We start from the raw sequence: 26,075 nt of genomic DNA on the forward strand, positions 1-26,075 counted from the left end.
ATAATCCTGAGCGTATCGAAGAATTCAAGTGTTAAGGTGGTTCGTCACGGTCAGCTAGGCACTATTACGCTAATACACCCGCCATTCTGACTGTCAGGATGGCGGGTGACCTGTTTTTTGATGATAAAGCTTTAAGTACCGTGAGGTACAATTTTTTTTTAAACGAGGTACTAAATAGTACAAATTAGGTACAAAAATATGGTATGCTTTTCATTTGATTTTATTTAGGTACACCCGCCATTCTGACTCTCACGTTTTATTACTGTCAAGCAAGACCTGATGAAGCATTACAAGGATCCCACAGAGAGCTTAAGTATTTTATGGGCATAAATATAATAATGGAAGTGCCTAGCCCTGTTGCAGTGCAGTGCTATACAAAAATAAAACAAATCATAGAAACTAAATATGGTGTTTTAATCTTCTACCAGTATAAAAAAATTACACATCTTGTAATGCCCTAAATTCAATACTATCACTAGCCTTTGTTAGGACTAAGGTTTTAAGTTCGATATTTCATAATCCTTCTTTTTAGGGTTCCATACCCATAGGGTAAAAACGGGACCCTATTACTAAGACTTGACTGTCCATCTGTCACCAGGCTGTGTCTCATGAACCGTGATAGCTACAGTTGAAATTTAGACAGATGATGTATTTCTGTTGCCGTTATAACAAATTTAATACTAAAAACAGAATAAGATGGTATGTAAGACCAAATCTAGCCGATGACCTCATTTAGACAAGGTTTCATAATTTTGAATTTTTCCGATATTTCAAGTCACCATGACTAGGTTCCATCCCATTCTAATCACGCGCGAATTACAATGGGACACAGACAAAGAACAGTTCAGTTAAAGATAGTTTATTTTTCAATATGACAATGCACTTATGAAAGTCATAAAAAGGTAAAAAATAAGTCAGTTTTTTTATTTACATTTACTCCACAAAGAAACATCTATACATTTTAGATTTTTCCTTGTTCTTCGCAGTACAATCTCTGGCAATATACAATTTTTATAAAAGTTTACTAGTTTTGGCAACATCTTTTCTATAAAAGTTTCGTCGCGCTCTACTTCCAAAACTGTAATGCCATAACTTGGGGAAATGTAACAAATGAAGTAACATTTCATCATTTGTGTCACCCGCAGTTGGCCCTGGATTTGCAATCAGAATACCCATTATCAAAACTGTCTCTCATGAATACTGTAATAAAAATTACATTATTTTATCGTAGGTAGTTCTAACCTGAAATTAGTAATTGTGTTTTTTATTTATTAGTCAATTTCCAGTGTCGATCATCCACCCATATAGGATTTTTTTTACGTTCTTTGGCTGCGGAAAAAATATCCTGGCTATTGCGAGCCAATGACGGAAAACATTTAATTTCCACAATGGCCTTTTCTTCCTCTATAACACCTGAAAAACATTGACGGAAGTAAACAATACTGTTATACAGCATATAAGGGAAGATTTTCCGGAAACAGAATTATATAGGTAACTTGATTGGGCACTATGAAATATGAAATGGTAAATTAGATATCATACACCAAAGTATAGTAGTGTGACTACACAAAGTGACTAAACTTAGTATTAAATAAATAAATACTATTATAGGACATTCTTACACAGATTAACTCAGTCCCGCAGTAAGCTCAAGAAGGATTGTGTTACGGGTACTCTGACAACGATATATATAATATACAAATACTTAAATACATAGAAAACATGCATGACAGGAACAAATATCTGTGTTCAACACACAAATGATTGCCCTTACTGGGATGACCATCGTCTTCGCAGGCAAGGTCACAATACCAACTAAGCCAACCGGCAGTATTGGTCGGATACATTATAGGTAGGTTTTTACCACATGGTTCTTGCATTCAGTTTTCTTAATCTGCGCTCCATAAGAGACCTTTTCTCGCAGTTGTGCATATACTGAAGAATCACCATCCCCAACAAAATTTAAATATAGGACACCATGCATCTCTTGGCTCCTCTGAAATCCCTCTACAACAATGGCCGACTCCATTCCTGTTGATGGTCCTTCATAGTTTTTGAAACAGGTGTGCTCTGGCACTGGCTTATTCTCCTTCTCATAAATGTGGCAATGGTAGCAATATTTATTTTTTATGCCTAGGAAAAGACATTTTTTTGTTTCCTTGCCAATAATGCAGGCCTGAAAAAGTACATATTTATGGAAAAGTAATGCATGAACATACATAAAAAATATACATTCGAAATTATAAGCTCTCCTTACCATGCCTGATGGAGAGCTGAAGTCATGACCATAGGATCGCTTAGGCCAGCCACCATCGACATACACTGACACATATGGAATACCATTTTCATCAACATTATTCTTTTGTATGGCAATAGCCCTTTCTTGTTCTCCGTTTTTTTTTATTTCGTCACTTAGATGATCTTTCCAGACATCACCTAAAGTTTTCTCGATCTTGCGAAACTTGTTTGCAGATAATGTAGGAATATCCATCAAGTTTGTGATGTGTGCGGCCTGTGTATAGTAACTGCCGGCTGTCAGTGTTCCCCAAACAAAAGATTTATTCAACTTCTGACCATTCTCATTGCAGTATCTAAATTCTTTTTTACACATACTACATTGGAAAAGAAATATGCTGTTGAAGCCATCTTTTAATTCAGCAACATAAGTAATGCAACTACCTTCACATTGTGAACGGTGTCTCTCTAGTATGAATGCCCACTGTAGGACATGTGCAATGTCTACGATTCGGTTTCCAGACAAACCATTCAACTCATCTGGCGCACACTCAACTTTCAACTTGTGGCTTTCTACTGTCGGGTCTATTACTGGCCAATGTATGTCCATAGATTGCATTATGGGTTCCTTTTCAGTGCTATGCTGTTCATTTTTGGTATTATTTGCTTCTGTATGATAGTTACAGCGGGAACTGTATGATCTAACTGTTGTGTCCACTCTAAAATTAAAATAAAATCATCAATGATACTACAAAAACTGAATAAAAACGAAAATGTCAATATTTCGAAGATCATTTAGCAAAGAATTCTGTCATTCAGTTTATTGTAACATTGAGTTTATGTAGATAGGTACACATACATAGAACTGGAAGGCACATTATCATCATTCGGTTTTTTCTTCTTGCACCAGACTTCAGTACGGCTGAAAAAAAAATACACAGATAAAACTTTTACTCCAGAACAGAATCAGTAAGTACATACAAAAAGCAACTATGAGAAGGTTATGATTTTAAAAGTCAAAGGCTGTCCGAACCCATCATCCCACGGGGATCTCACGTTTCCAGGATAACAGGACAGTAGCAAAGAGGGGCCATTTTTGGGACTTATAAAATTTCAGTGTGATATTTTTAACCCAACCGGATACCAACTTTTTATTACTTTATCATGTAGGAAATGTTACATTTAGTATATTTTGTCATTTGACATTTTTCTCGTAAGATCAACCATTATGGAGAAAATGTAAGTGACAGAGGCAAGATAGGTGAGACAACAAGCAACCTCACCATCACAACCTCACCTATCTCCAGAACTACTGGTCTTAGGGAGATATTTCACATGACGAAACATACTTATTGAACATTTCCTACATAACGTAATAAAAAGTTAGTGTTAAGTTAGGAAAAAAATATCACACTGCAATTTTCTAAGTCCCAGACACGGCCGCTCTTGAATGATTGAATAACAAACATGTAAACATTTATAATATAGTGGGATAGTGAAAAAGATATAGAAGAGTCAGCCTCCATTGAACTTACCTTTTGATTTCTCCGTGATATCGTTTCATTTGCCCATGGCTGCGTTTCCGACTCTTTCTCGGGCCTGAGTATTGATGATTTTTATAATCTTTTCGGGATGTTTGTGGCATTCTCTCGATAAAGTTCACTATTAGAATCAAACTAGCGAAACAAGAAACAACAAGACTGCCGCCAAACTACCGGTGCCGCGTGCCGGTCAATCAGAATGACAGTGACGTTTAATGAAATGAAATTTATCAATGACACAAACGCCTCGTTGCGCGCTTGAGCCGTGCGGAGTGAAGAGCGGCATCGTCGCATTTTCGGCCAGCTCGCAACGTAGCCTTTCAACGCACACACTGAACATATGCTTAGTGTACGACGCTGTCACCGTTCACTCACACATTGACAAATTTTAACTAAAATATCGTTCTCAGTTAAGCTATTATTCAAATGTTTTTATTACAAAAACATAATTTCCCGGAAACAAATATCAAGTTGATTATTAATAGAAGTGGTTTCATTGTAAAACCATGCTCCATTTGCCCATAATTGGATAAATACATTAGTATGAAAAACGAACCACCTTTTGCTACCACGTGACACATAGGCGGTTATCACACTGGATGCGATTCGCACGTCGCTTCGATGTGCAAGCGAGATGTCGCTATAACACGCGCATAGCGTTGTCTCGATCAAACATCGAAGCGACATGCGAATCGCATCCAGTGTGATATGATATCCGCCATATTGCTTTTCACATCACGTATAAGGAAATTATTATGTTTCAAAATATTCTTTAGGTTATAAAAAAAGTATGAAAAATAGTACCTTATATATATCGTATATTGGCAATAAAATGTCCTACAACAAAACGTGCCACTTTGATCCCTCTTAGCAAGGAAGAAGAAGTCCTTTTCCGAATAGGTGATATGAGATACTTATGAAAAAAATAATTTAATCACTAGATTTATTTGACAAATTTTCATGGAATGAGTGAGAGACACCGTTTTTGTGCAAGCAAAAACAATGCTGAGCAACAATGCTATGCTTTTGGAAAATTAAAAAAAAAAACAAAAAATTATTCTGCAATTAGGCCTCAAGGGTTCTTTTACAAGTCAATACAACATTTATAGTAACATCATATAGTGACATGAAAAATACATAACAACATTTATTATAAATACAACAGCCAATACCTGGGTAAACATTACATTATAATAATCTTAAAATAAATAATTACTACAATACAATAGAGATGTATAGTCTCTATGGTTAAAAACACATTAAATCTGGAGATGTAAAAGGTCCCCAATGTCAGAGTACTAATACTAATAAAATTTGGAGGTGTAAAGTCTCTCCAAGTGTCAAAATAAAATGTATACTAAATAAATAAACCGCGTCTGGACTGTTAAACTAGCAGTCTCATAAACTAATGCTACAGAATACATAACTAGTATGTACCAAGTCAAATATATTATACAGTATGACAGAGACGTATAGTCTCCACGGTTAATACATTAAGTTTGGAGATGTATAAGGTCCCCACGGTCTGAGAAAAATAATAATACACATTAATAATGACATTAATAAGATTTGGAGGTGTAAAGGTTCTCCAAATATCAAAGAATAAAATAAATAAAAAATTGTTTCATTGTTCAAAAATACATGTTTCACGTTTTGTCTGTTTTTTATTTATTGTACCTATGTAGGTACTTGATAAAATGGCAGCTAGGTCAGTTAAAGCAGTATATCCCCTTTCTCTCGTATCACAGATCGCTGTTAATTCATATAGTGCAGGATTACAAAATGGCTACTGAAGTCCACTTTAGGGGAGTGTCATGAGTACTAGCTGATTGATGAGTCAGCCAGCGGCTGCTGAAAGGATCATCCCAAACGCAAACAGGGATTTTCGATCTTAACATCAACAAAGGTGCTGTGTGGAAGTTACGATAAAAGACTTTTGTATTTTTATAAGATTATGTCGGATCATTTTTGTTGTTGTATAAATTACGCTTGCTTTAGGATCAGCGAGTAAGAAAGAAGTACATGGATTTTCGGTTGTTACTGCTACAATTCTTAATAGTTCCTAATTCTTATCTTAATGTAAATATAAAAACCGGCCAGACTATCTCGGGCCATGCTCTGTGTAGGGTTCCGTACGTGCATTTGGGATTACGAAAAGTCTACTTAACTGATCACGTTAAAAAAATTTTTTAATAAAAAGTTAGATTCCAGAATCAAGTAGCGAAAGTCTTGAGTGTAGTGAGCGATTAAAACAAAGATTTTGCTTTAGTGACTTTTATTTTTCACTTCACATATGAAATAGTCATTTGTTTTACAAGGGGGAAAAGTTGTTGTTTAACCGCCCGTGCTATTATTGATACCCAGCAAGAGAAATATACCAAAATTTAAAAGTGGAATATTGAGCGTTGCGAGGATTTCAAGGCACGAGAGTTAAAGAAATTTTGCCACCGAGTCAAACACAAAATTTTTCACCACACCAACTCTATCCTAACGCGTAAAAAATCAAAGAATATTAAATCAAATCAAATCCAAATGAATATTTTATAATTAAAAATCATAATTTATAAGTAAATGCTACCAGCCTACATGCGGAAACAACGCATAATTTGCATCAGTTTACTTTGTCACACATGTGGATAAAATTTCCTCATCAGTTTTTGAACAACCAAGTGAGCCTTTACGAGCTGGTGTAGTGAAAATATATATAAAATATGAAGTAAAATTAGTATTTTGTATCTTGCATGGTAGCAGTCCTTCGCGCACGCTCGCTCCGGCGGCTTGCCCAGGCACCAGTATTGAGTTTTACTCCCTAGGGGTAGCAAACTTAAACCTAGAAAAAAGGAAAGAGATCAAAAATAAGTCTTGTATTCTTTACGCAACTTAGGTCATTTTTAGGGTTCCGTACACAATGGGTAAAACGGGACCCTATTACTTACTAAGACTCCGCTGTCCGTCCGTCCGTCCGTCTGTCACCAGGCTGTATGTCAGCTAGGCAGTTGAAATTTTCACAGATGATATATTTCTGTTGCCGCTATAACAACAAAGACTAAAAGTACGGAACCCTCGGTGGGCGAGTCCGACTCGCACTTGTCCGGTTTAAAAAAAAGTTATTTATGTAAATAAATAAATGTTGGAGATTAAATGTTTAAAAGAAAAAGCTTGAAACTATTAATCACACTTTTAATTTCCAAAACTCTAAATCTCTCAATCTAATATCAATATAATCTCTAAATGTAGTAGTCGTAAAAAAGTTTTTATTAAACAAATACCTTTCGTTGGGTCTTTTTCTTATTCGATTTTACCGAGCGCAGTTTAATCAACGGAATTATTTTCTGTCACCTTACCGCCTTCGGTTCCAATGACGCGACCGTTCAGTGTTCACCTCATTACGTGTACAGCGAGCACGTCATTCATTAATCATCCCAACTTAAATAAACTTGTTAAGGAGAAAATTCATTAGGCCACGGCATCGCGGCGAGCTCCCGGACAACGTCAATATTTTACTTCGGGCTCTGATAACCAACTTCCAACGCAAACAGGTTTAACCCCACTTGGTAAACTATCCTTAAACTTGCAGAACTGATAGTAATGTAACGGCTCGAGTCGAGACGACTACAATAATGCCTTTCATACCCCGGATAGACGGGGGCAATTTAGGTTTGATAAGAGTGCAAAAGGCAAATGAAAGTTATCAAGCATTAAATAAATAATAATAAATTAAATAATAATGCAGACATATATCCTTGATTTTCAACTTTCATTTGACTTTGCACTATCATCAAAACTAAATTGCCCCGTCTGTCCGGGGCATAAATGTGACTAGCTATTGATTCGAAAATTTAATGGGAAAAGTTTGAGGTAACTTTTATACATATGGTTTAATAAAGGGTTATATGAGTTGTCCAGTCTTTTTGTCCACAGGGTCCTCGGCTGCAAATTAAGGTTTAGTAATAATTTACACTTTAAGGATTATTGTATAGTTTAGTCTGAGTCCTATTATTAGACTAAATATAGGCTATATACATACCTACGAAATATAGTAAATTGCCAAGAAGACCTACTGGTAAAACTGAATACAAATTGGCTAATTTCGATGTGTAGGTGGGCTTGGACCAGGGAAGCTATGCCCCCCCCCCCCCACGCCACATTCATGACAGACCGGACTCGGCTCCCGTTGAATAATAATAGTTCCTGTTCAATAATAGTTTGGTAATTCATCTAATTTTCTAAAACTTTGATCGATCGGTAGACTTTGACCTGCTAGCATGAGTTGCATTCTCGCGCGCCAGTCCCTAGTGTCCCTACTTGCAGTCGCGCAAGATGTATATAGTCGCGCGCGAGAAAGCATCTCATGCTAGCAGGTCAAGGTCTACCGATCGATTAAAGTTTTAGAAAATTAGATGAATTACCAAACTATTATTGTAGAGCAAATCTGAGAGAAATTGCCGTGAATCTATACATAAATCGAACAATTCGGTAATAAATTGGATTTCCTTAGGCACGGATCGTGCATAATAGATAATCGGCCAAAAATTGGATTGTCTGCGGGCCAGCAAAGCTAGAGTTTGTCGCGTCTGCGGCCGGATGAAATAACGGAGGGATAAGTATTTTAATTGCCGGCTTCATCCGGATTATGTGAGCGTTGACATTCCCATTGAGATAGCTTTCATTTCAAGCAAACCAGTGTAACCTCCAGATACCCTGCCATAAATATCTACAAAGGTGATTGGAGTTGAGAGGGTAATAAATAGTAAAATAAATAGTAAAAAGAGCGTAGATAGGCTAGCGACAAAACTGTTTGAACTCCGGCTCGTAGCAATATTGAAATTATTGAAACTTATGTATAATTTAATGTTTAAGTACCAATCGCTTTTTGGCGTAGGAAAACATAATAAGGAAATCGGATTAACCTCCAAAGAGGCCGTTTCCCTTCAGGGTTGGGACCAGGTAGTCACATTAGTGAAAAAAGAGCCTGTGCCAAATCTTTTCATTAGATTGCCGATTGACCCCCATGTTTTCTGAATCGTAGCAAAATATCGACACCATGTCAAGATTATGAGGACCGGCATAGACCTTATGGTATCTGAGACGAGGGCGCAGTAAGTGATTTGAATTTATTGTGATATTTGTAAATAATGTAAGTATAAAATCTAAGTTCACGGGCGCAATTGCATGGCATGTATGTAAATAGTCTCATGAAGTGAAATGTTAATTTCTTTTGATAATAATAAATATCTTTAACCCGAATTTCGGGTCTTGGCTGATGTACCGACACTTCTTTCAGCCAAAATACTTCCTTTTTTCTTGAAATAAAGTTAACAAAGTGCTACGAATAGAAGCGTAGAAAAAAATCTTCCAGTTAGCAATTTTATACAAGGTGTCGCATTCAGTATCGATCAAATCAAAACCAGAGGACCATAAAAGCTCCCGATTTGACGTGGGGGACGTATGTTCAGTGAAAATCCATTTTTATGGAAAATTAAATGTCTGTCTTAGAATTTAACTTGGAGAAATGCCAATTTGAGAGTACGATATAAACATCTTTTTGGAAGTTGTTTTAAAATCAGTGCCTGAACATTTATGCAACCGTTAAGGGAGCGAGTCACGCGGCGGCTGTTCGTGACGGCCGTTTGTCAATCGCGAGATGACGAATAGCGACAGCAGCTACGCTAAGCTTAGGGCGTATTCAGATATTAACAAGTTATTGTCAAAAATAAAATTGGGTAGACCCAAAATTAAAACCCACAGCACGTCTATGAGGGTAGTGCCTACTTGGAGCCGTGCTAAAATATTATGAACTCAATATGATTTTTTTATGGTAATTATCTGATGTTATGACGGAAATGACCAATCGATATTAGCCTATTAGCCGGTGAAGCTGAAGGTTCAACGAGGGCTTAACGAGGGGGGGGGGCGGTTTTAGGGTCGGCAACGCGCATATAACTCCTCTGGAGTCGCAGATGTACATAGGCTACGGAGACAGCTTATCATAAGGCCGTATGCCTTTTTGCCACCGACGTAGTATAAAAAAAGGTTCGCATCCCAGTAAGGGCATTTGTTCATGTTTATCATGAATATATTTGTTCCTGAGTTAAGAATGTTTTTTTTTTTATGTTTTCAAGTAGGTACTTGACTATTTATGTACTTATATAATTGTGTGCCTAGTATCCATACTACAAGCTTTGTTAAGTTTGGGTCTGGGACGATCTGTGTAAAACATTATCCCCAAATATTTAACAAAAACAAAAAACAATTGAACAAAAAAATACTATAGAGTCGCTTAACATCAAACTAGGATAAATACAACGGTCAGATTTTAGAATTTTGGTACATACTTGTAAGAAAAGGTCCGTTTGAAGTTAAGCGACTCAATTATTACATTTTCATCAAAATAACGGAATTACGGATAAGAGTACAGTTCAGTACTATCAAATTGCGAGAAGTAGCTTTTATTTAGCTTATAGGTATTACCTAAGATCGGTATCTATCAAATATTCATACCACCAAATAAAAACAACAAACTCCGTCTAGGGCGATAAAAGCGTTTTTATTAATACGCTTTTATTAGGTCCACCTGTATGTACGAGTATGTAACTAACTATGTAATGGAATCTAAGGTAACTAATTTAACCATATTCCAAGGGTCGTAGCGTCATGAAAATTGGCAGCTGTAGTTCTGATGACAATACAATAATATGGTACTGTCGAACTGATCTGATGATGGAGCCGGAAGATATGAACTGGAACTTCATGATGGAACATCGTATCATAGCTGTGTTTGGATTTGTTAGAAAAGTCATGTAATGAACTTTGACCACGATTAGGTTTAAAGGTCTGACGTTGAAGCCGGAAGATAGGCACTGGCATTCCATGATGGAATATCAGTCGTGTTTGCACTTGTGAGAAAGGTCACGTAATGGACTTTGAACACGATCAGGTTTCAAGGTTATAACAAACCTATTATATAATTAACTTGGAAGTTTTACAGTTATCTCAAATAGATCCTGAGCAAAAAGAACAGCTTGGCCGCGAAATGCATATTGCCCAAATGCACCGCTTAATTTTTTGGTTTTTACGTGCATTTATAAAAACGTGTTTTTCTAGTGTTTTTTAAACTATTAATTTTTAAATATGATAGGTATTCATTTATTTGCATCGTTCTCTACCCAGTATTCGAGTGCTAGCCAATATCAAATTTATATTATACTTTTAAAATCGGAAGGAGGCCCTTGGGTCTTCTTGCGGTACTTATGAAACGAGACGACATGTGTTTCTGACTTTAATTTGTATGTTTGCAAGGATAAAAATGTTATATTTTGTAATATTGTTATTTCACCTGTTGTTGTGTGTACTTTAGATATGAGATAAATTATTATTATTATTTATTTATTAAAATACAGTGGTATTCTTAAAGATAATCGTAGCCCCACAAAACTCAACAATGAGTTTGACTGTGGGGTCGTCAGTCTCTAGTTATGTAACTAAAATAACTTATAGTAGGTAATTATTAATAGAACTAACTCTGTCTGGTTGACGTAACTGGTGACCGAAGAGCTGGCACAACGTATCAGCATTGCGATACAACGAGGAAAAGCCGCCAGCATCCTTGGTACAATGTCTCAATGGCCGATTTTAGATTTTACCTAGTTATAGTACCTAATACCTCTGTATATATCTATTATGTATATTGTGAATAAAATAATATAAACTTTCAAGTAACATATTAACTTTTCTGTCTGGTACTATGTTCTTCTCGTTGCTAGAGATTGTATAACAAAGAAATTAGAGCGAGTAGAAGTTTTACTTTACTGGACTTCTTACGTAAATATTCACGCTAAGTTTCATGTAATTTAGGTACCTAAGCATGTCATTTTAAAATGTGAGAGATGAGGCTATTTGGCGGCAGGTTGGTGTGACTTTGAAATGTAGGTACATTTCTGCGATCATCGCTTTTAGTTTCTCCAGCACTCACTTCACAAGTTCACACTTAGGGTTGCCATACGTCCCGTATATACGGGACTGTCACCGTAAGTATCTGAAATATTAAAAGCAAAGCTATGTGAATATGGAATATGTATTTGCACATCCTCCCCCTTAAGGCCATTACTAACCCATTGTCCCATATTAGCTCCAAATAATGGGCTAGATGTCAAATTTTTATTAATGGTATCAATAGATCAGCTTTGTTTTTAGGATCTGATGTAGGTATAAATGGGAGGCATTGCATTAAAGCAATAAAAAGTCAGAAATGATAGTCAAAGTCCAACAGTCGTACTTCACTCGCGAAACGCTCCTAACTAACCGATAAGTGAACGTGACGTCACGGTCACTGAGAGCCCATCTTGAAGTATGAAAACCAAGAAAATTGCTATTCTGTCAGTGAAATATTGCGCATATTTATATAGTTGCCATACGATCTTTTTTTCGATAAAATGTAAGGACTCCAATGGTACCCTTACTTTATTCCTTTTTGGAAGTTTAAACAGGCTTAAAATTTGAAACTTTCAGGTCGTGTATTTTTTATAATTTCCATATATTATTTAAATATCCGCATATCCACATAATTGCAATGAATTGCTCATTTGCTATCAATTTTACTAGATTTTGTTATTAAATTCGATATGTGTCATCATCACATTAATAGCCAATAGTAGAGGTTACATGAGATTACGTATTTTTGGTTTGTGTTCTTAACTAAATACCCTTATTCACCTATACTCTCTCTCTTCGTCTCTTTAATTTAAGTAAATTGAATACCAATTAGGTAAAATTGTATCTCTTTGAAATTAATGGGCTGAATTGTTTTTACGTGATTTAATTATTTATTGGTAAAGCAGTCTCTGCAGAACGTAATTACATAATGAGATGGTAATTAGCATATACGCGAATTTATTGATAACATTAATAAAAGAAATCTAATAATGAGGGTCATTAAGAAATATTAAAGATTTTGAATTCGTTATAAAATCGTTGTTAGGGTCTATTAGTATTTAGTAGTGTATCTATCGTTGGCCAAGAAGTAGATAAATTGAATCATGGTGAATTTACCTAGACCCGTGGAACAAGTCGCAAGGCCCGTGGGAGAGAGAGGCAGTAACCGATTCCAAGTAAGTTTTATACACTATAACTATATACTTGAGCAGGGATCCCTTTGCTTGACATAATTATTTAAAGTCATAATGTAATGATAGTCATATTATCATTAGTCATAACTCTGAAACCGTTAACTTTTCAAGAATGTCCTTAGGTTCTCCTATAAGTAGATAGGTTAGGTTTGGTTTGTTTTATGGCAATTCTGAAAAGTTACGCGTTTCTGTGAAAAACCGAATTATGGCTAACGAAAATGCGGACAAACAATACGTTATGACTTAAAACTTTATGGGAAACAATAGAGACCCACTTGAGCATTATCTTGTCATGGATTAAATGATTTGATAATTGAGCTGTAATGTTGGACCCGGGTATGTCCTTAAACTACGTCCAAAAGAGAGATATGGGCATTGTGAATGTCATCTCGCTTGTGTGGTAGGGCACAGCACAGCGAATGACATTCCAGATCTAGAGCAGAGCCCAACTGGGGAAGTACCTCGATCTTACAGAAAAACGCAGCCAAATAACACTAGAGCCTACTCATAGTGTGTTCCTGCCGGTGCGGACTGTAAAGGTCGGCATCGCGCATGTAACTCCTCTGGAGCTGGAGGATTAAAAAAAAAACTGTCAAGCTTACACAATCTCAAACTATATATACTTAGTGTAACTATCCCGTACAAAACATGAATATTTTTTTCACGTCAGCAGCTGGAACAAGGGTAATTTGCTGCTTAAAAACAGTGAGCAAAATCGCATTTTGCTCACTGAGTGAGACAAAATAACATTCAAGTGACCTTCATATTCGAATGTCATTTCAACGTGCGGGGCCTAATACAAGTTCGAAGTATTTGGATTCTATTGTCTGTCCCTTTCACGTCATTTCAAAAAGAAAGAGACAAAAAAGTGCATACGTAATTCAACGATATATTGACGGTTTATAATAGACCCCCGAAATAAGTCAGACCGCATCGGTCCAAAACACCCTACGAGTCTTCATTCGTAATAATTAATTAATGAAATAAAAGTTTAAAATTTAATAAAAATACCATATTTTACGTATTTTATTATACAAATTTACGCAATTGTTACGCAGTAAATAATTCTACTTAACGACTTTTAACGATCTCTACTATAGTTGACAAATAGTAGTATCCGCAATTCGGACCGTATCTTACAAAGTTTTTTTTAACAAAAAAAGTTGACGTATGAAGTGTCAATAATTGATGTTCGTTAATTCATTATTTTCGTATCATTTTATTGAAATTTCTTTCGTTTTGTTTTATTGCTGTAATTAAAATTAATTGTTAGAATACCTTCAGTGAGAAAACATGAGTGAAATAGTGATGAAGACGGATTACATTTTTTCAGGTTGTATTTTTTGATGGCTGACTGACGTGAAAAATTTTGTGTACTACACGAGATCAAAGTTATTTACATCTCGTGCGCTTTTGAGTCCCTTACTACGCTCAAGATTCTAAATTTGATTCACTCGCTACGCTCGTGAATCTATTATAGAATCTTTCGCTTGCACGGGACTCAAAACAAGCACTCGAAGAAATATCAAACTTTGCTCTCTTGTTGTACAAATAACTATTATACTACGTCGGTGGCAAACAAGCATACGGCCCACCTGATGGTAAGCAGTCTCCGTAGCCTATGTACGCCTGCACCTCCAGAGGAGTTACATGCGCGTTGCCGACCCTAAACCCGCCCCCCCCTCGTTGAGCTCTGAGCTTGTGTAAATGTCCTAAATACGAGTAGGTACGAGTATATATGTTTTTAGATAGGTAATTATTTAAACTATCTTAAAATAAATATTGCGCTGCCCAAAAACTTAATAAATACCACGTGGCAAGTATAATCGAAACAAATGCTACAAAAACGAAAATATCTGATTTTGCATTATCATTCTAACGGCACACACATGCCAAGTTTGAGGGTAATCGGATAGTTACCTAACTAATAGAAATGGGCTTAATTAATGATATGTCAGTGACGTGAACACAAAACAACATAACAGATGAAGCCAAACATTCTTCAATAAATTGTTCCTCATATCACAAAAGAAATGTGATCTTGGTATTATTTTTGGATATTAATGCTAGAATGTAGGTACTATATCTATAAACTAGTAAAATCTTCTAGTTATTTATTGGTGTACTTGTCGCAAAATCTACTTCTTCCGCCGCTGGCCGATAATATAGTAAATACTGTACTGAGATAGGGTCAGACGAACACCGGGGCATGAATAACACTTTATATAATCGTCATAGAGTTTCTCTTGCGTCGAGCAAAATAAATTTTGTTATTCTTACCCCATCTCACCTTAAACACTAAACTAGCTAGTGTTATCCAATACAATAGAGCCCACATTTTTTTTTATATGAATGCGAAATTACCTAATTTACCACTATTTTCGGGTCAGGGCACGCGCAGTCACCACCAGTGGGGGGCGCGTTATGGCCGGCGCCGCGAGCAGATGCGCCAACGGCCCGAGCCAGCCACGCTGCTCGAGCTGGAGCAGCTCGCCGCCAAGACCGTCGCCCTCATGGAGAAGTACGCACCCAAGTCGGAAAAGAACTTCCCCATGGCCATGCAGCTGCTGCGGATGCAGCATAATCTCGTAAGTAATTATTAGAGCATTAGGGTGGAGCGCGGAAAAGAGTTTTTCTACAATAGTTTCATGGGTGTTTCAGTATTTAAATATATACATTAACCCCAATTTATGCAATTTTATTAACTTAACGATTTTAATTAATAATGATATCCATACTAAAAATCTGCATTTTCGAAATGTACATGTATATGTATGTTTATGTTTTTGGGACAGTATTCATGATAGGATTTAATATTATTTAGTTTTAGACAGGCAGCTGATGCTGGACACTACATATATGGTATATATTTAATTGTATGTATATAATTGCCAGAAACTTTGATATCAATAATCTTAATAGTCATTCGTGATCACGTCTTTTGAAACCATTGAAACAATGTAAAGTTTCCGTACCTCGTTCATATTGTCAACGTTTTACATATTTCATATACTGTAAGCAACATTTGTTTTTCACAGCATTTCGTAATGGTTTGCGAGAATTGTCACGGCACACACAACTACGACGAGCTGGTAGCCCCTGAGCGGTGACTTCGGGTCCCTCGATTGGACCCAGAAATCCATGGACAAGAAGCTTAGGAATACTATAGATGTGACGATGAGTGACTCGAACCGGATTCCTAGCTTACAGACGGGCGGGTCGTGTACCTGAGGGCCTACCGCGAACTTCGTTCGACGTGTTGCTTCTCTGTCGCACTTGTAATTACTTACGTAAGTGTGATAAGGAGACAACACGTCGAACGTGGTTCGCGGTAGGCCCTCTGGTTCGGTAGTGAATCGGACTTTGCATTAAACGGTGACTTGTCATTGAAAATATTATAATGTTTTATGAAATGAATACTGTTTGTAAATAAAACTCAAATAAATTACATATTTATATATTTATTTTCTATGTTTAATTTCTATGTTTAAATGAGAGAGTCGCGTACCTCGTTTCCGTATTTGTAATGTATTTATTCATAACCCTTGTAGTTATTTTTTTCGTTCTATTTAACACAAATGTCTAAGTGGCAAGTGACTGAGATGAGTATTCCAATTGTTTCTTAGACATAATAGAAGTGGTTTGTCAACGATTTGTTTGATTAAATGAACTGCATATTTTATATGATTTGCATGTCTGTGTCATTTGAGAATGTATATTTTATATTTTCAGTTTTATAAATACATGTTTGCAGTTGTGGTTGAATTGAGAACATGGCGGCAAGCAGCGAGCAAACACGGCGTTAATAAATAAAAAGTAAACTCGTGTTTGCAAACCGCAAGTTTTATTAGATTTCAAATTTATTCGGCATCGACTTAAGTGTTATTCTGTATATAGCGTGTTGATTAGATTCAAAAGGATAAAAAAGCGAAGTATAGATATCCTATGGCTATCCACTTGGCTATGTTATTGTACGATTGAATTGGGCCCCAGTAGCTTTTAACTCGAATTAAATATATCTACGGCCCGATTCGAAGAATGAGATACGATAACGATATGTTCTCATTTAAATTTTAAATATAGTTTATACGCCGCATAATTGACAGAAGCAGCTCGATTCGGCCAATCAATGTCACTTTGACGTTAGAAAATAGAAATATCGTAGATAGATCTTATTGGGATCACAACGGAATCGAAATAAACGTGTTTTAAAACACGTGACATGTTGTTTAGTTATCGATCTTTTAAAAATCTTTCCAAGATCTTAAACGTGTCATAACCATTCTTCGAATCGGGCCGATAGTGGAGTTCTGGGATATACCTTTCAAAAAAAAGGTTAAACATATAGAATATTCTCCAAAGCCAGTGCAAAATGATTGAAAGTAAAAAATAAATAAAATAATAAATAAATCATTTATTCTGGTAAAAAAACCCTGATTTTACAATTTTGTTTTCTTCTGCCAAACTGTAAGACAGTTTGTTGGCAAGAATATAAACTACCTAGTGCTTCTTCAATGTGAGACGAGTTTATTTTGGTTAAAAGTCACTGTTTCGACCGTTTATTTAAATCAAAACAACAAATCCAAATCGATTATCACTATTATCAGCTTAATACCGAAAATCCCTGCGACTCACCTGACCTCTCTGCGACCTTGATATCAAACCTACATATTGTGTTAACCCCATAACAGTTTTATTATAATAGGTATGTATCCAGACATACGAAAGCAAAATAACGCTACGGTCAATTATGCAAACAAAAGCAGCAGTTCGCTCTAATTTCTTTGTACCTACTTATTACAATTTCTAGCAAGGAACTAGTAGCAGGCATAGATACCTATACTATATTATGTTACTTGAATGTTCATGTCATTTTACATATTATTTCAGAAAGGTGTTTTAAAATGCGAGCGTAATTTTGATTGTATGGCGGCGACTAAGACTATTCGTATGACTATAAAACACTTTTTCATTTCTCATGCTCTGAAAGTGGGTCGTAGTTGTTCTAAAAAGTGTGCAGAAAATGATACGATTCTGCTCTAGAGCACTGTACTTTCGAATAGAGCAAGATCTGAGAGCCGCGAGACCTTACTTATTTTCTCATGAATAAAATGTATGGGATAATGTAGTGTTAGTACGTATTTATTTTTAATGTCTGCATACTTGCTATATGGGCCCGACGGCCATTTATCCGGTACAAGGTGCTAAAGATAGGTTAAAAAACACTACCTTTTCTTCATTTCTCATGGCTGATTTTAATGTAGGTATGTTTTATTTTATTGTATTTTCTTTTCGTTATTCTTTTCTATTCCTTATTAGCCGTGTTTTTTTAAATGCACATGTATTTTACTTTCCTCGTATTCGGAATAGATAATAGAGTGTTAAACTCGGGTGAAAGGCACCATTTTAGTCTCGGACTATTGGCGCTCTCACTGCGTTCGAGCGCCAAACTACCTCGACACAAATGGGTGCCTTCATCCCTTGGATAACAATCTACTATTGTACCGATGTACGCACGTAAGTAAATATGTGTGAGCAATTAGCAGGAAACCGATACCGAGTTAAAGATACAGGGATTGTTAAAGCGTCAGTACTTATTATATCAAATTTCCCCAGGGTAAGACAACATTAAACACGCATTTCTCCAACCTCACGTTTCATCAGCTAACGAACTAGGCCTCGTTTCTTTGAAACCATTAAAGTAAAAAACTTTACACATTAGAATTTTTATGGTCCCAAATGACATATGAAATTACTTTCTAAATATTAAAGAAGACTTATGAAAAATTGAAGATAAATATTGAATTCATTTATTTTATCTGTAGATATGCTATTGCAAAAAGATAGTGTATAATCGTGGATTCATGGCTGTATTTTATATGTATATCTATTTATTTAAACTTTATGGCTCAAATTTAAAAAAAGAGTTCCTTAAGGCATTCTCTACTAGTCAACCATTGGGCTAAACAGTGACAGTTAATTTGGTGCAGGATTGCAAAAAGTGGGTATGAGAATAGACAGAAGTCGAGAAAACTATGATAATTTATGAGCTTAGTTATATCTAATAGGCTAATAAATTCTGCCGAATATCACCAACCTACTGAAACTGAATACCAAAAACAAATGGTTGCAGTCCGTCCGGCTTGACCCAATATTTATATATTTACAGTTAATTAAAAATGTGGGCACTAAGTAATAAGCACTATTCTTTCACCGATCAATATGCAGAATACTTAACTTTTCGCTATTTTGCTTATTTATCTAATAGCAATCACGTAATACTGAAACACACAATTATTTTATATGTTATTGCTCGTAAGTCATAATCGTTCTCAGTTATTTATTGGTGTGAATGAACTTCACTGCGACACTTCATTGGACATTATAATGCAGGAAATCATCACGTCAAGTTCTGGCTACAGAGCGGGAAACACACGAAGCGTTTGTAGTAACGAAGCGCTACGAAATGAGCTGTCAGTGAAAGAGAAAAAGAACAGCCGGCCTAGCCAACGTGACAATTGCAATTACTACCACAACGAAACACTGTGTCTCTCTATTACTCTTCCTTATCAGTGCGACAGTGGCATTTCGATCGCTTCGGAGTGTAAGCGATTGGCATCGGCTGCGCGGCCTGAAGCGACATTTATTGAACATAAAAAAATCTGTTATTAAAATATAATTGCTCGCAGCGTGCCTCGCTTGCAGCAAAATATGTATGTATAATAAGGATAAGAGAGATGCATGGGTGAATACTTGTAATGTCAAAGTGAGGTCAAGTCGATATTCATTTCTCAGTTCAAATCAGCATCCGATTAGGGCGATTAGGTTTGAGGTATGAGGATATTTTTTCACACCGACGGCGACAAAAGGAAGACTATGATATATTTGGCCCACAGTTAATGAATAACGGCCCAATTCGAAGAATGATTAAGACACGTTTAAGATCTTGGAAAGATCTTCTTCAAGATCGATAGCTAAATGACATGTCAAAATTGACGTTTATTTCGATTCTGCTGTGATCCCAATAAGATCTACTTACGATATTTCTAACGTCTAAGTGACATTGGTTGCCCGAATCGAGCTGCTTCTGTCAATTATACGACATACAAAAAATATCTAAATGAGATCTTATCTAAACCAGAACTTATCGTTATCGTATCTCATTCTTCGAATCGGGCCGTAAGTTCGTACTTTATGAATGCACTTGCAAAATCTTTCACTAGTAGTGAGTTGCTACCTATACAATACATATATACGGTGGTAACTATATTGGGAATCGTCGATTTCCGTCGCATCTCGACAATTTAATCACACGTAGTACGTGTGGATTCCTCTTAATATTGGAGTTAAAATTGGCAATTGGCCGCTAGTAGGATGTAGTTGTAGGTATAATAAAATGCGAGTAGATATTAAAGACTATCAATGTCGATAAAATGTTTCTTATAATACAAATGGCATAACCCAATATTCCAGTACTGCTAAAAAAATGTTTGTGCGATTAACTTGCTTAAAATATTATGCACTATCTACTCGTATACATAACCACATCCACAAACGTCGACAGATAATCGTATAGCGTCGATTTATATTTATTTACCCTTCACCAATAAACTTGGTAAACAAAAATACCATTGAATAGCTCCCAGGGTTTTTGTGTATTTATAACAAATGTACATAAATTAACCGTTATCGTAATAAACATTCATTATCCTTATCTTCCTGACGTGATTCTCCTGGTATTTTTATGCAGGAAAATTACAAAAAATATATGGAGGTATAATTGCATCGTTACTGCATTTAGTTTTAAATGTTACATTAAATTTATTTTAGCATATTATTACTTGTAAATTATTTACTTAAAACCGGTGTCTTAGGTAGGTGTCATTCAAACGACCAGTAAAATGATGCAAAAGTACATTTCAAGAATCCACCCAATACGTACATCACAATAAGCGTAAGTCACAGGGCCATACAAAATACATGGTACTGAGGCTTGGCTTAACTGATACTATATTAACGAAGAATAAAGCAACTTTTTATGGAGATTCTTAAGTCTTTATTATTTCTTGTCTCTGGTGCAGCGCCCGGGTGTTAATTAGCACAACTCAATTAAATAAATCGACTGCACCTGCAATTTATTGGATAATATCCTGTGGAAAATAAATGCATCAACAACCCTAGATTTTTCGTTAATAAATTGACGGAAACCAATTTGAACGATAAATGTACTCTGCATTACAATATGCATAGCAAAATTCATTAATTGCGCGATAGTATGATAAATTCGATAAACTTAATAATAGGAAAATACTGTATTCTTACACTATGCGTGTGTTGCACGAAAATCTTAACCTAAATTGGTTTAGTTTATATAATTTACCTATAGTTTTTTTTTTTCTTAAAGCTTGCTAATTTGATGCCCGTCAAATATAGTAATTTATGCAATAGTTTCATAACAATGGTCCTTTTTAGGGTTCCGTAGCCAAATGGCAAAAAACGGAACCCTTATAGATTCGTCATGTCCGTCTGTCTGTCCGATTATGTCACAGCCACTTTTTTCCGAAACTATAAGAGCTATACTGTTCAAATTTGGTAAGTAGATGTATTCTATGAACCGCATTAAGATGTTTACACAAAAATAGAAAAAAAGCAATAAATATTGGGGGTTCCCCATACTTAGAACTGAAACTCAAAAAATCTTTTTTCATCAAACCCATACGTGTGGGGTATCTATGGATAGGTCTTTAAAAATGATATTGAGGTTTCTAATATCATTTTTTTCTAAACTGAATAGTTTGCGCGAGAGACACTTCCAAAGTGGAAAAATGTCCCCCCCCCGTAACTTGTAAAATAACAGAATGAAAAATCAAAAAAAAAATTATATAGGTACATTGCCATGCAAACTTCCACCGAAAATTGGTTTGAACGAGATCTAGTAAGTAGTTTTTTTTAATACGTCATAAAATTAAAAAAAATTTTTTTTTTCGTCAGACCCATACGTGTGGGGTATCTAGGGATAGGTCTTCAAAAATGATATTTAGGTTTCTAATATCATTTTTTTCTAAACTGAATAGTTTGCGCGAGAGACACTTCCAAAGTGAAACCCCCCCCCCCCGTAACTTCTAAAATAACAGAATGAAAAATCTAAAAAAAAATATATACATTACCATGCAAACTTCCACCGAAAATTGGTTTGAACCAGATCTAGTCAGTAGTTTTTTTAATACGTCATAAATGGTATGGAACCCTTCATGGGCGAGTCCGACTCGCACTTGGCCGCTTTTTTAATGGTTGAATTAAGAATTCGTATACTATAATTGGGCCTACCTCATTGACGAAGACTGTGTGTCTACTCTAGCTAGCAACTACAGTGTTTTAGGCCGTAGAACCGGAGTTGATAAAGCGGGCCACTAATTGGCTGAAGCGCTGTATGGAGCTTCCTGGGAGCCGGTTCTGTCTTAAAAAATTGATGTGGTTGTCATCTTATTTTGATACAGGCTCACGAAGCGTGATTTGATGCGTGATGGCACGACTCAAGGTCATCAAAATGGGATGTGAGCTATATCCTCTGAGGCGGAAATGCAGTATTTTAATTGAGCTAGCCGGCTGTCAAAGATTGGAAATAGGCCAGCCTGCCAATTCGGCATACATTAATAGGGTAGGGGCGTATTAATAGGGTGAGGGGGTTTTAATGAAATATTTACTAGTGGCTATACAAAAATACGGTAAACATTATTTAAACTAATTAACTCGCAGTAAAAAAAAAATTACAGACGACCGAGGTTACGAGGTGGAAAGGAAATGTGGCGGGCGGCGCGTGTAGCTTCCAGTTTCTAGCGATGTGAGGTGTTAACAAATTGTTAAAACAGAGTCGGTCCCTGGTCTCAGTCCCTGTTAGCGCGTGTGGCTTCAGCTAAACACGGCTTCCACAAACGTGGTGCTATTTCGATCAGAGCGTGAGCCAGTTTTTGCCAAAGGCGAACCAGTTGAAGTGGTTCCGATATACGTGATATATGTCGATTGATTATGCTCATATTGTTGCGGTGTTTTATACATGGTGTTATGTCAAAAAAAACACATGGTTTTATGTATAACAAAGGAGAGTCGAATGCTTAAACGGACTAGATAAGACACAAAAATGTACGAGTAATGCGTTTAGTCACTGTCGTGGAACCATTGGAAGCTTTCGGTGTTAGGTATAGCTTCTCTTACTTTTTTCACTGAGTCTTGAAGTATATGGTGCTGAAAATTAGGAAAGTCATAGGATATGGAGCTCAATAATTGAAAAATAGGGAAACCGGTTCGATCTCTATGGACGCCCTGCCACTAGTTGTTACCAAACCCGTTATCAATTTTGCAGTTCATTGAAAATAAGGTTCGCTTGTTATACATCTCGAAGTCACAGAATGTGTGTGTTCTGGATCGCCCGAGAATTCGATTCGCTAGTGCTCACTCGAGGGAATACACGACCAAATCCGGGCAATAATGCTGACAATTAATTGGCAAATGGGGGGAATTCTCGGTCACAGAACCTCTGTTAGCGCATTTGGCTTCACTTAGCATGGCTTTCATAAACACGGTTGTGTTCCCAAGCGACACATTATAAAGATGGTGCTGACTGTCCTGAGATTCCGTATCTGCTTTGGGAGTGGGTCGATAAAGGATTTTTTTCAATCCGAAAGTCTAAGCGAACCAATGCGCTCTTCGACCGAGTGCGGTTATTAGGCTCCACTGAGGTAGACATGAAAGGAGACGTGCGGAAATTAACGAATATCATTGGTGGTAATCCACCAGAGTGGAGAAGGTTGATTTCCGCACGTCTGCTCTCATCTCCGCCTCTGTGGAAAGGCAGCTTTGTGTATATCGAGATCAGCAAGGGCGTTGAAGTTCATTTGGCTGATGGCCAAGGGGAGGGGGAGGGGCATACATTTAGTTAGAAATTTTATTCTGCCCCCCCTTGGCGACGCCCATGGAGATCAGTTACAATGGTTCAGTTCAGCTGAGAACTCGGCGCGCTCTCGTCTACGCATCTAAAGCACCACCACCAAATCTGGGCAATGAAGCGGGTTACTAAATGACGGATATGCTGTATGGAGCTTTTCGGTCCCAGAACCCCCGTTAGCGCTTGGACGGCTTATACAAACAGGGATATATTTACATCGCAGGCATTATCTAAGAACAACCAATATCGTTGAGTGATAAACAGACATAGAACATTTCCTGGCAAAAATGAGTGATTGATCAAATAAAATACCTACCGTCATATCTGGTAAAAATTGTTAATGAAGATAACTACCACGAAATACGAAACACGCCCGATATATATGTTAATATACTAATAACGTTTTAATTTACAATACTCTTCTACACAACTGTAGCGGTCCAGATCGCGCAAGGCTTTTGGCGGTCGGAGCCCGGGAAGCTGGTTACTGGCTACATGCCCACCATTCACCTAGTACTGGTATTTTCTTGGATCCGACCTCCCTTATTAGAGTGGCGACTGGTGTGCGACTCGGGGTTTCGGTATGTACGTCACACATATGCTCTTGTGGCACGAACGTGGACGAACTGGGACACCATGGATTATCTTGTCAAAAAAGTGCAGGTTGTTTTTTCAAGACATGCGTCGCTTATTGACATAATTCGTCAGTCTCTTGCCACCATCAATGTGCCTGCTCTTCTTGAGCCGACTGGCATTATCAGGGATGATGGCAATATGCCTGATGAGGTGTCCTTAGTTTCTTGGAGTGTCAGTGAAGAGTCAAAATTATATGTATGGTAATAAATAATACCGAGGATTGTATTTCAAACGCTTGCGGAAGTAAGTCGAATGCTGACAAAATCCAATCCGAATGAACACTCGGATTACGCATAATTGTTACAAATGTCTAGGTTAGCTAATACTCTGCCTATCTCTTATCTTAACCTTTATATCGGTTGCACTAATTTACTGCTTAGGGTCTATTTTCTTACGTTTTCTGTTTCACTTGAGACAGACGCCACTTCGTTCATAAAATGACGAATAACATCACCACCCCAGTTTCATACCCTCGTTCAAAAGAGGGCATCGAACCAAACCCACCACTAAATCTTTAGGCCATTGAAGTGCTACATTTCACCTTACATTAAATAAGGTTCGGCTGATTTTTATATGAACTTTGTCATTATTAACATGCTCTGTCAAATGCAAGTTTATGTCCTGTCACCATGTTTTATGACAATATTTTATATTATTTACTTATGTTCGGGCAGAAGTCACTAAGAAGACTTTTGAGCAGACTAAAGTTAAATTTGGTCTACAAAGATTGACGGTCAAGAGATCACGAGCACGAAGACTGCCACGAATGCAAGAATTTTAGATAACACTTAGACTGGTTCATCCAAGCGTTGGACTCTTGAGCGATAAGAATACAGACCTAGATGTTAGTGCTTTTGACCTTTCTTGTGTGTTTACGATTTATAATTGCTTTCTTAATGAGTTTCTGACTCCGTCTGCTAATGTCGGCTGACTATCTCGTGGGATTTGTATTCAGGCATTACGTTTTAAGCAACTTGATATATTTAGGAAAATTAGCCATATTTGAATGTAGGTACAGATGTAGTGAATAATCCTTTCCCATCGTATTTTCACGGAAACGCACGAACGTGTCTTGCTATTTCAGTCAGTCTCGATATCAAAAGTACTGAGGTTGATTGAAGACACATGACAAAAACGAACGATTCCGAGAAAATACGATGGGAAAGGATTATTCACTACATCTGTAGTTAGGCGTGTTTTTGAATGTAGGTTCTCGTAAGTACGAGCTTGATGAAATTCGGCATTAAAAATCTTGAGGTTTATTTGCCTGTTTATTTGGTTTGGTAGCACGCAATAAATATGAAATTATAAATAAGCATATATAGTAATAATGTAATGACCTAGCATGCATTACCTTTGAACCTTTGAGGTATGAGTAGATTGAGGCCGTACGGAATCCGTATTACGGATACAAGGACGCGTCAAGTGGATTTCGTTTTTTCGTTTGTGGTAACAAAATACATGTACCTAAACCCTGAAGTTTGAACTGCTTATGAATATAATTAATGCTGATATTAATTATACTAAGGCCAAAGATCATTGCACCTATCACATGTACCTACGTCATAAAGACAGATTAGCCCTACCATGTAGTAA

General features: G+C 36.6%; 2 protein-coding genes across 5 annotated transcripts; one reads left to right on the top strand and one right to left on the bottom strand.

The window, feature by feature from the left end:
* Positions 1–395: 395 nt before the first annotated feature.
* Positions 396–26,075, bottom strand: LOC133518921 (uncharacterized). Of its 4 annotated transcripts, none has more exons than XM_061852706.1 (4): positions 3,771–4,296; positions 3,095–3,157; positions 1,865–2,954; positions 396–1,413 (listed from the first exon to the last, which is right to left on the bottom strand). In XM_061852706.1, the coding sequence occupies exons 1-4, from the start codon at positions 3,878–3,880 to the stop codon at positions 1,405–1,407; spliced, it is 1,272 nt and encodes a 423-aa protein (XP_061708690.1). In that variant the 5' UTR covers positions 3,881–4,296; the 3' UTR covers positions 396–1,404. The 4 variants fall into 4 exon arrangements, with proteins under 4 accessions (XP_061708690.1, XP_061708691.1, XP_061708692.1 ...); XM_061852707.1 differs by having other exon boundaries at positions 396–2,176; positions 2,258–2,954; positions 3,771–4,290; XM_061852708.1 differs by lacking the exon at positions 3,771–4,296 and adding an exon at positions 22,069–26,075 and having other exon boundaries at positions 396–2,954.
* LOC133518651 (uncharacterized) lies at positions 12,548–16,590 on the top strand. The gene is made up of 3 exons (XM_061852332.1): positions 12,548–12,883; positions 15,292–15,489; positions 15,940–16,590. Exons 1-3 carry the CDS (start codon positions 12,812–12,814, stop codon positions 16,009–16,011), a joined length of 342 nt encoding a protein of 113 aa, XP_061708316.1. The 5' UTR covers positions 12,548–12,811; the 3' UTR covers positions 16,012–16,590.

This window comes from Cydia pomonella, chromosome 6 (genome assembly GCF_033807575.1).
Source record: "Cydia pomonella isolate Wapato2018A chromosome 6, ilCydPomo1, whole genome shotgun sequence".
In the NCBI taxonomy this organism is placed as follows: domain Eukaryota; kingdom Metazoa; phylum Arthropoda; class Insecta; order Lepidoptera; family Tortricidae; genus Cydia; species Cydia pomonella.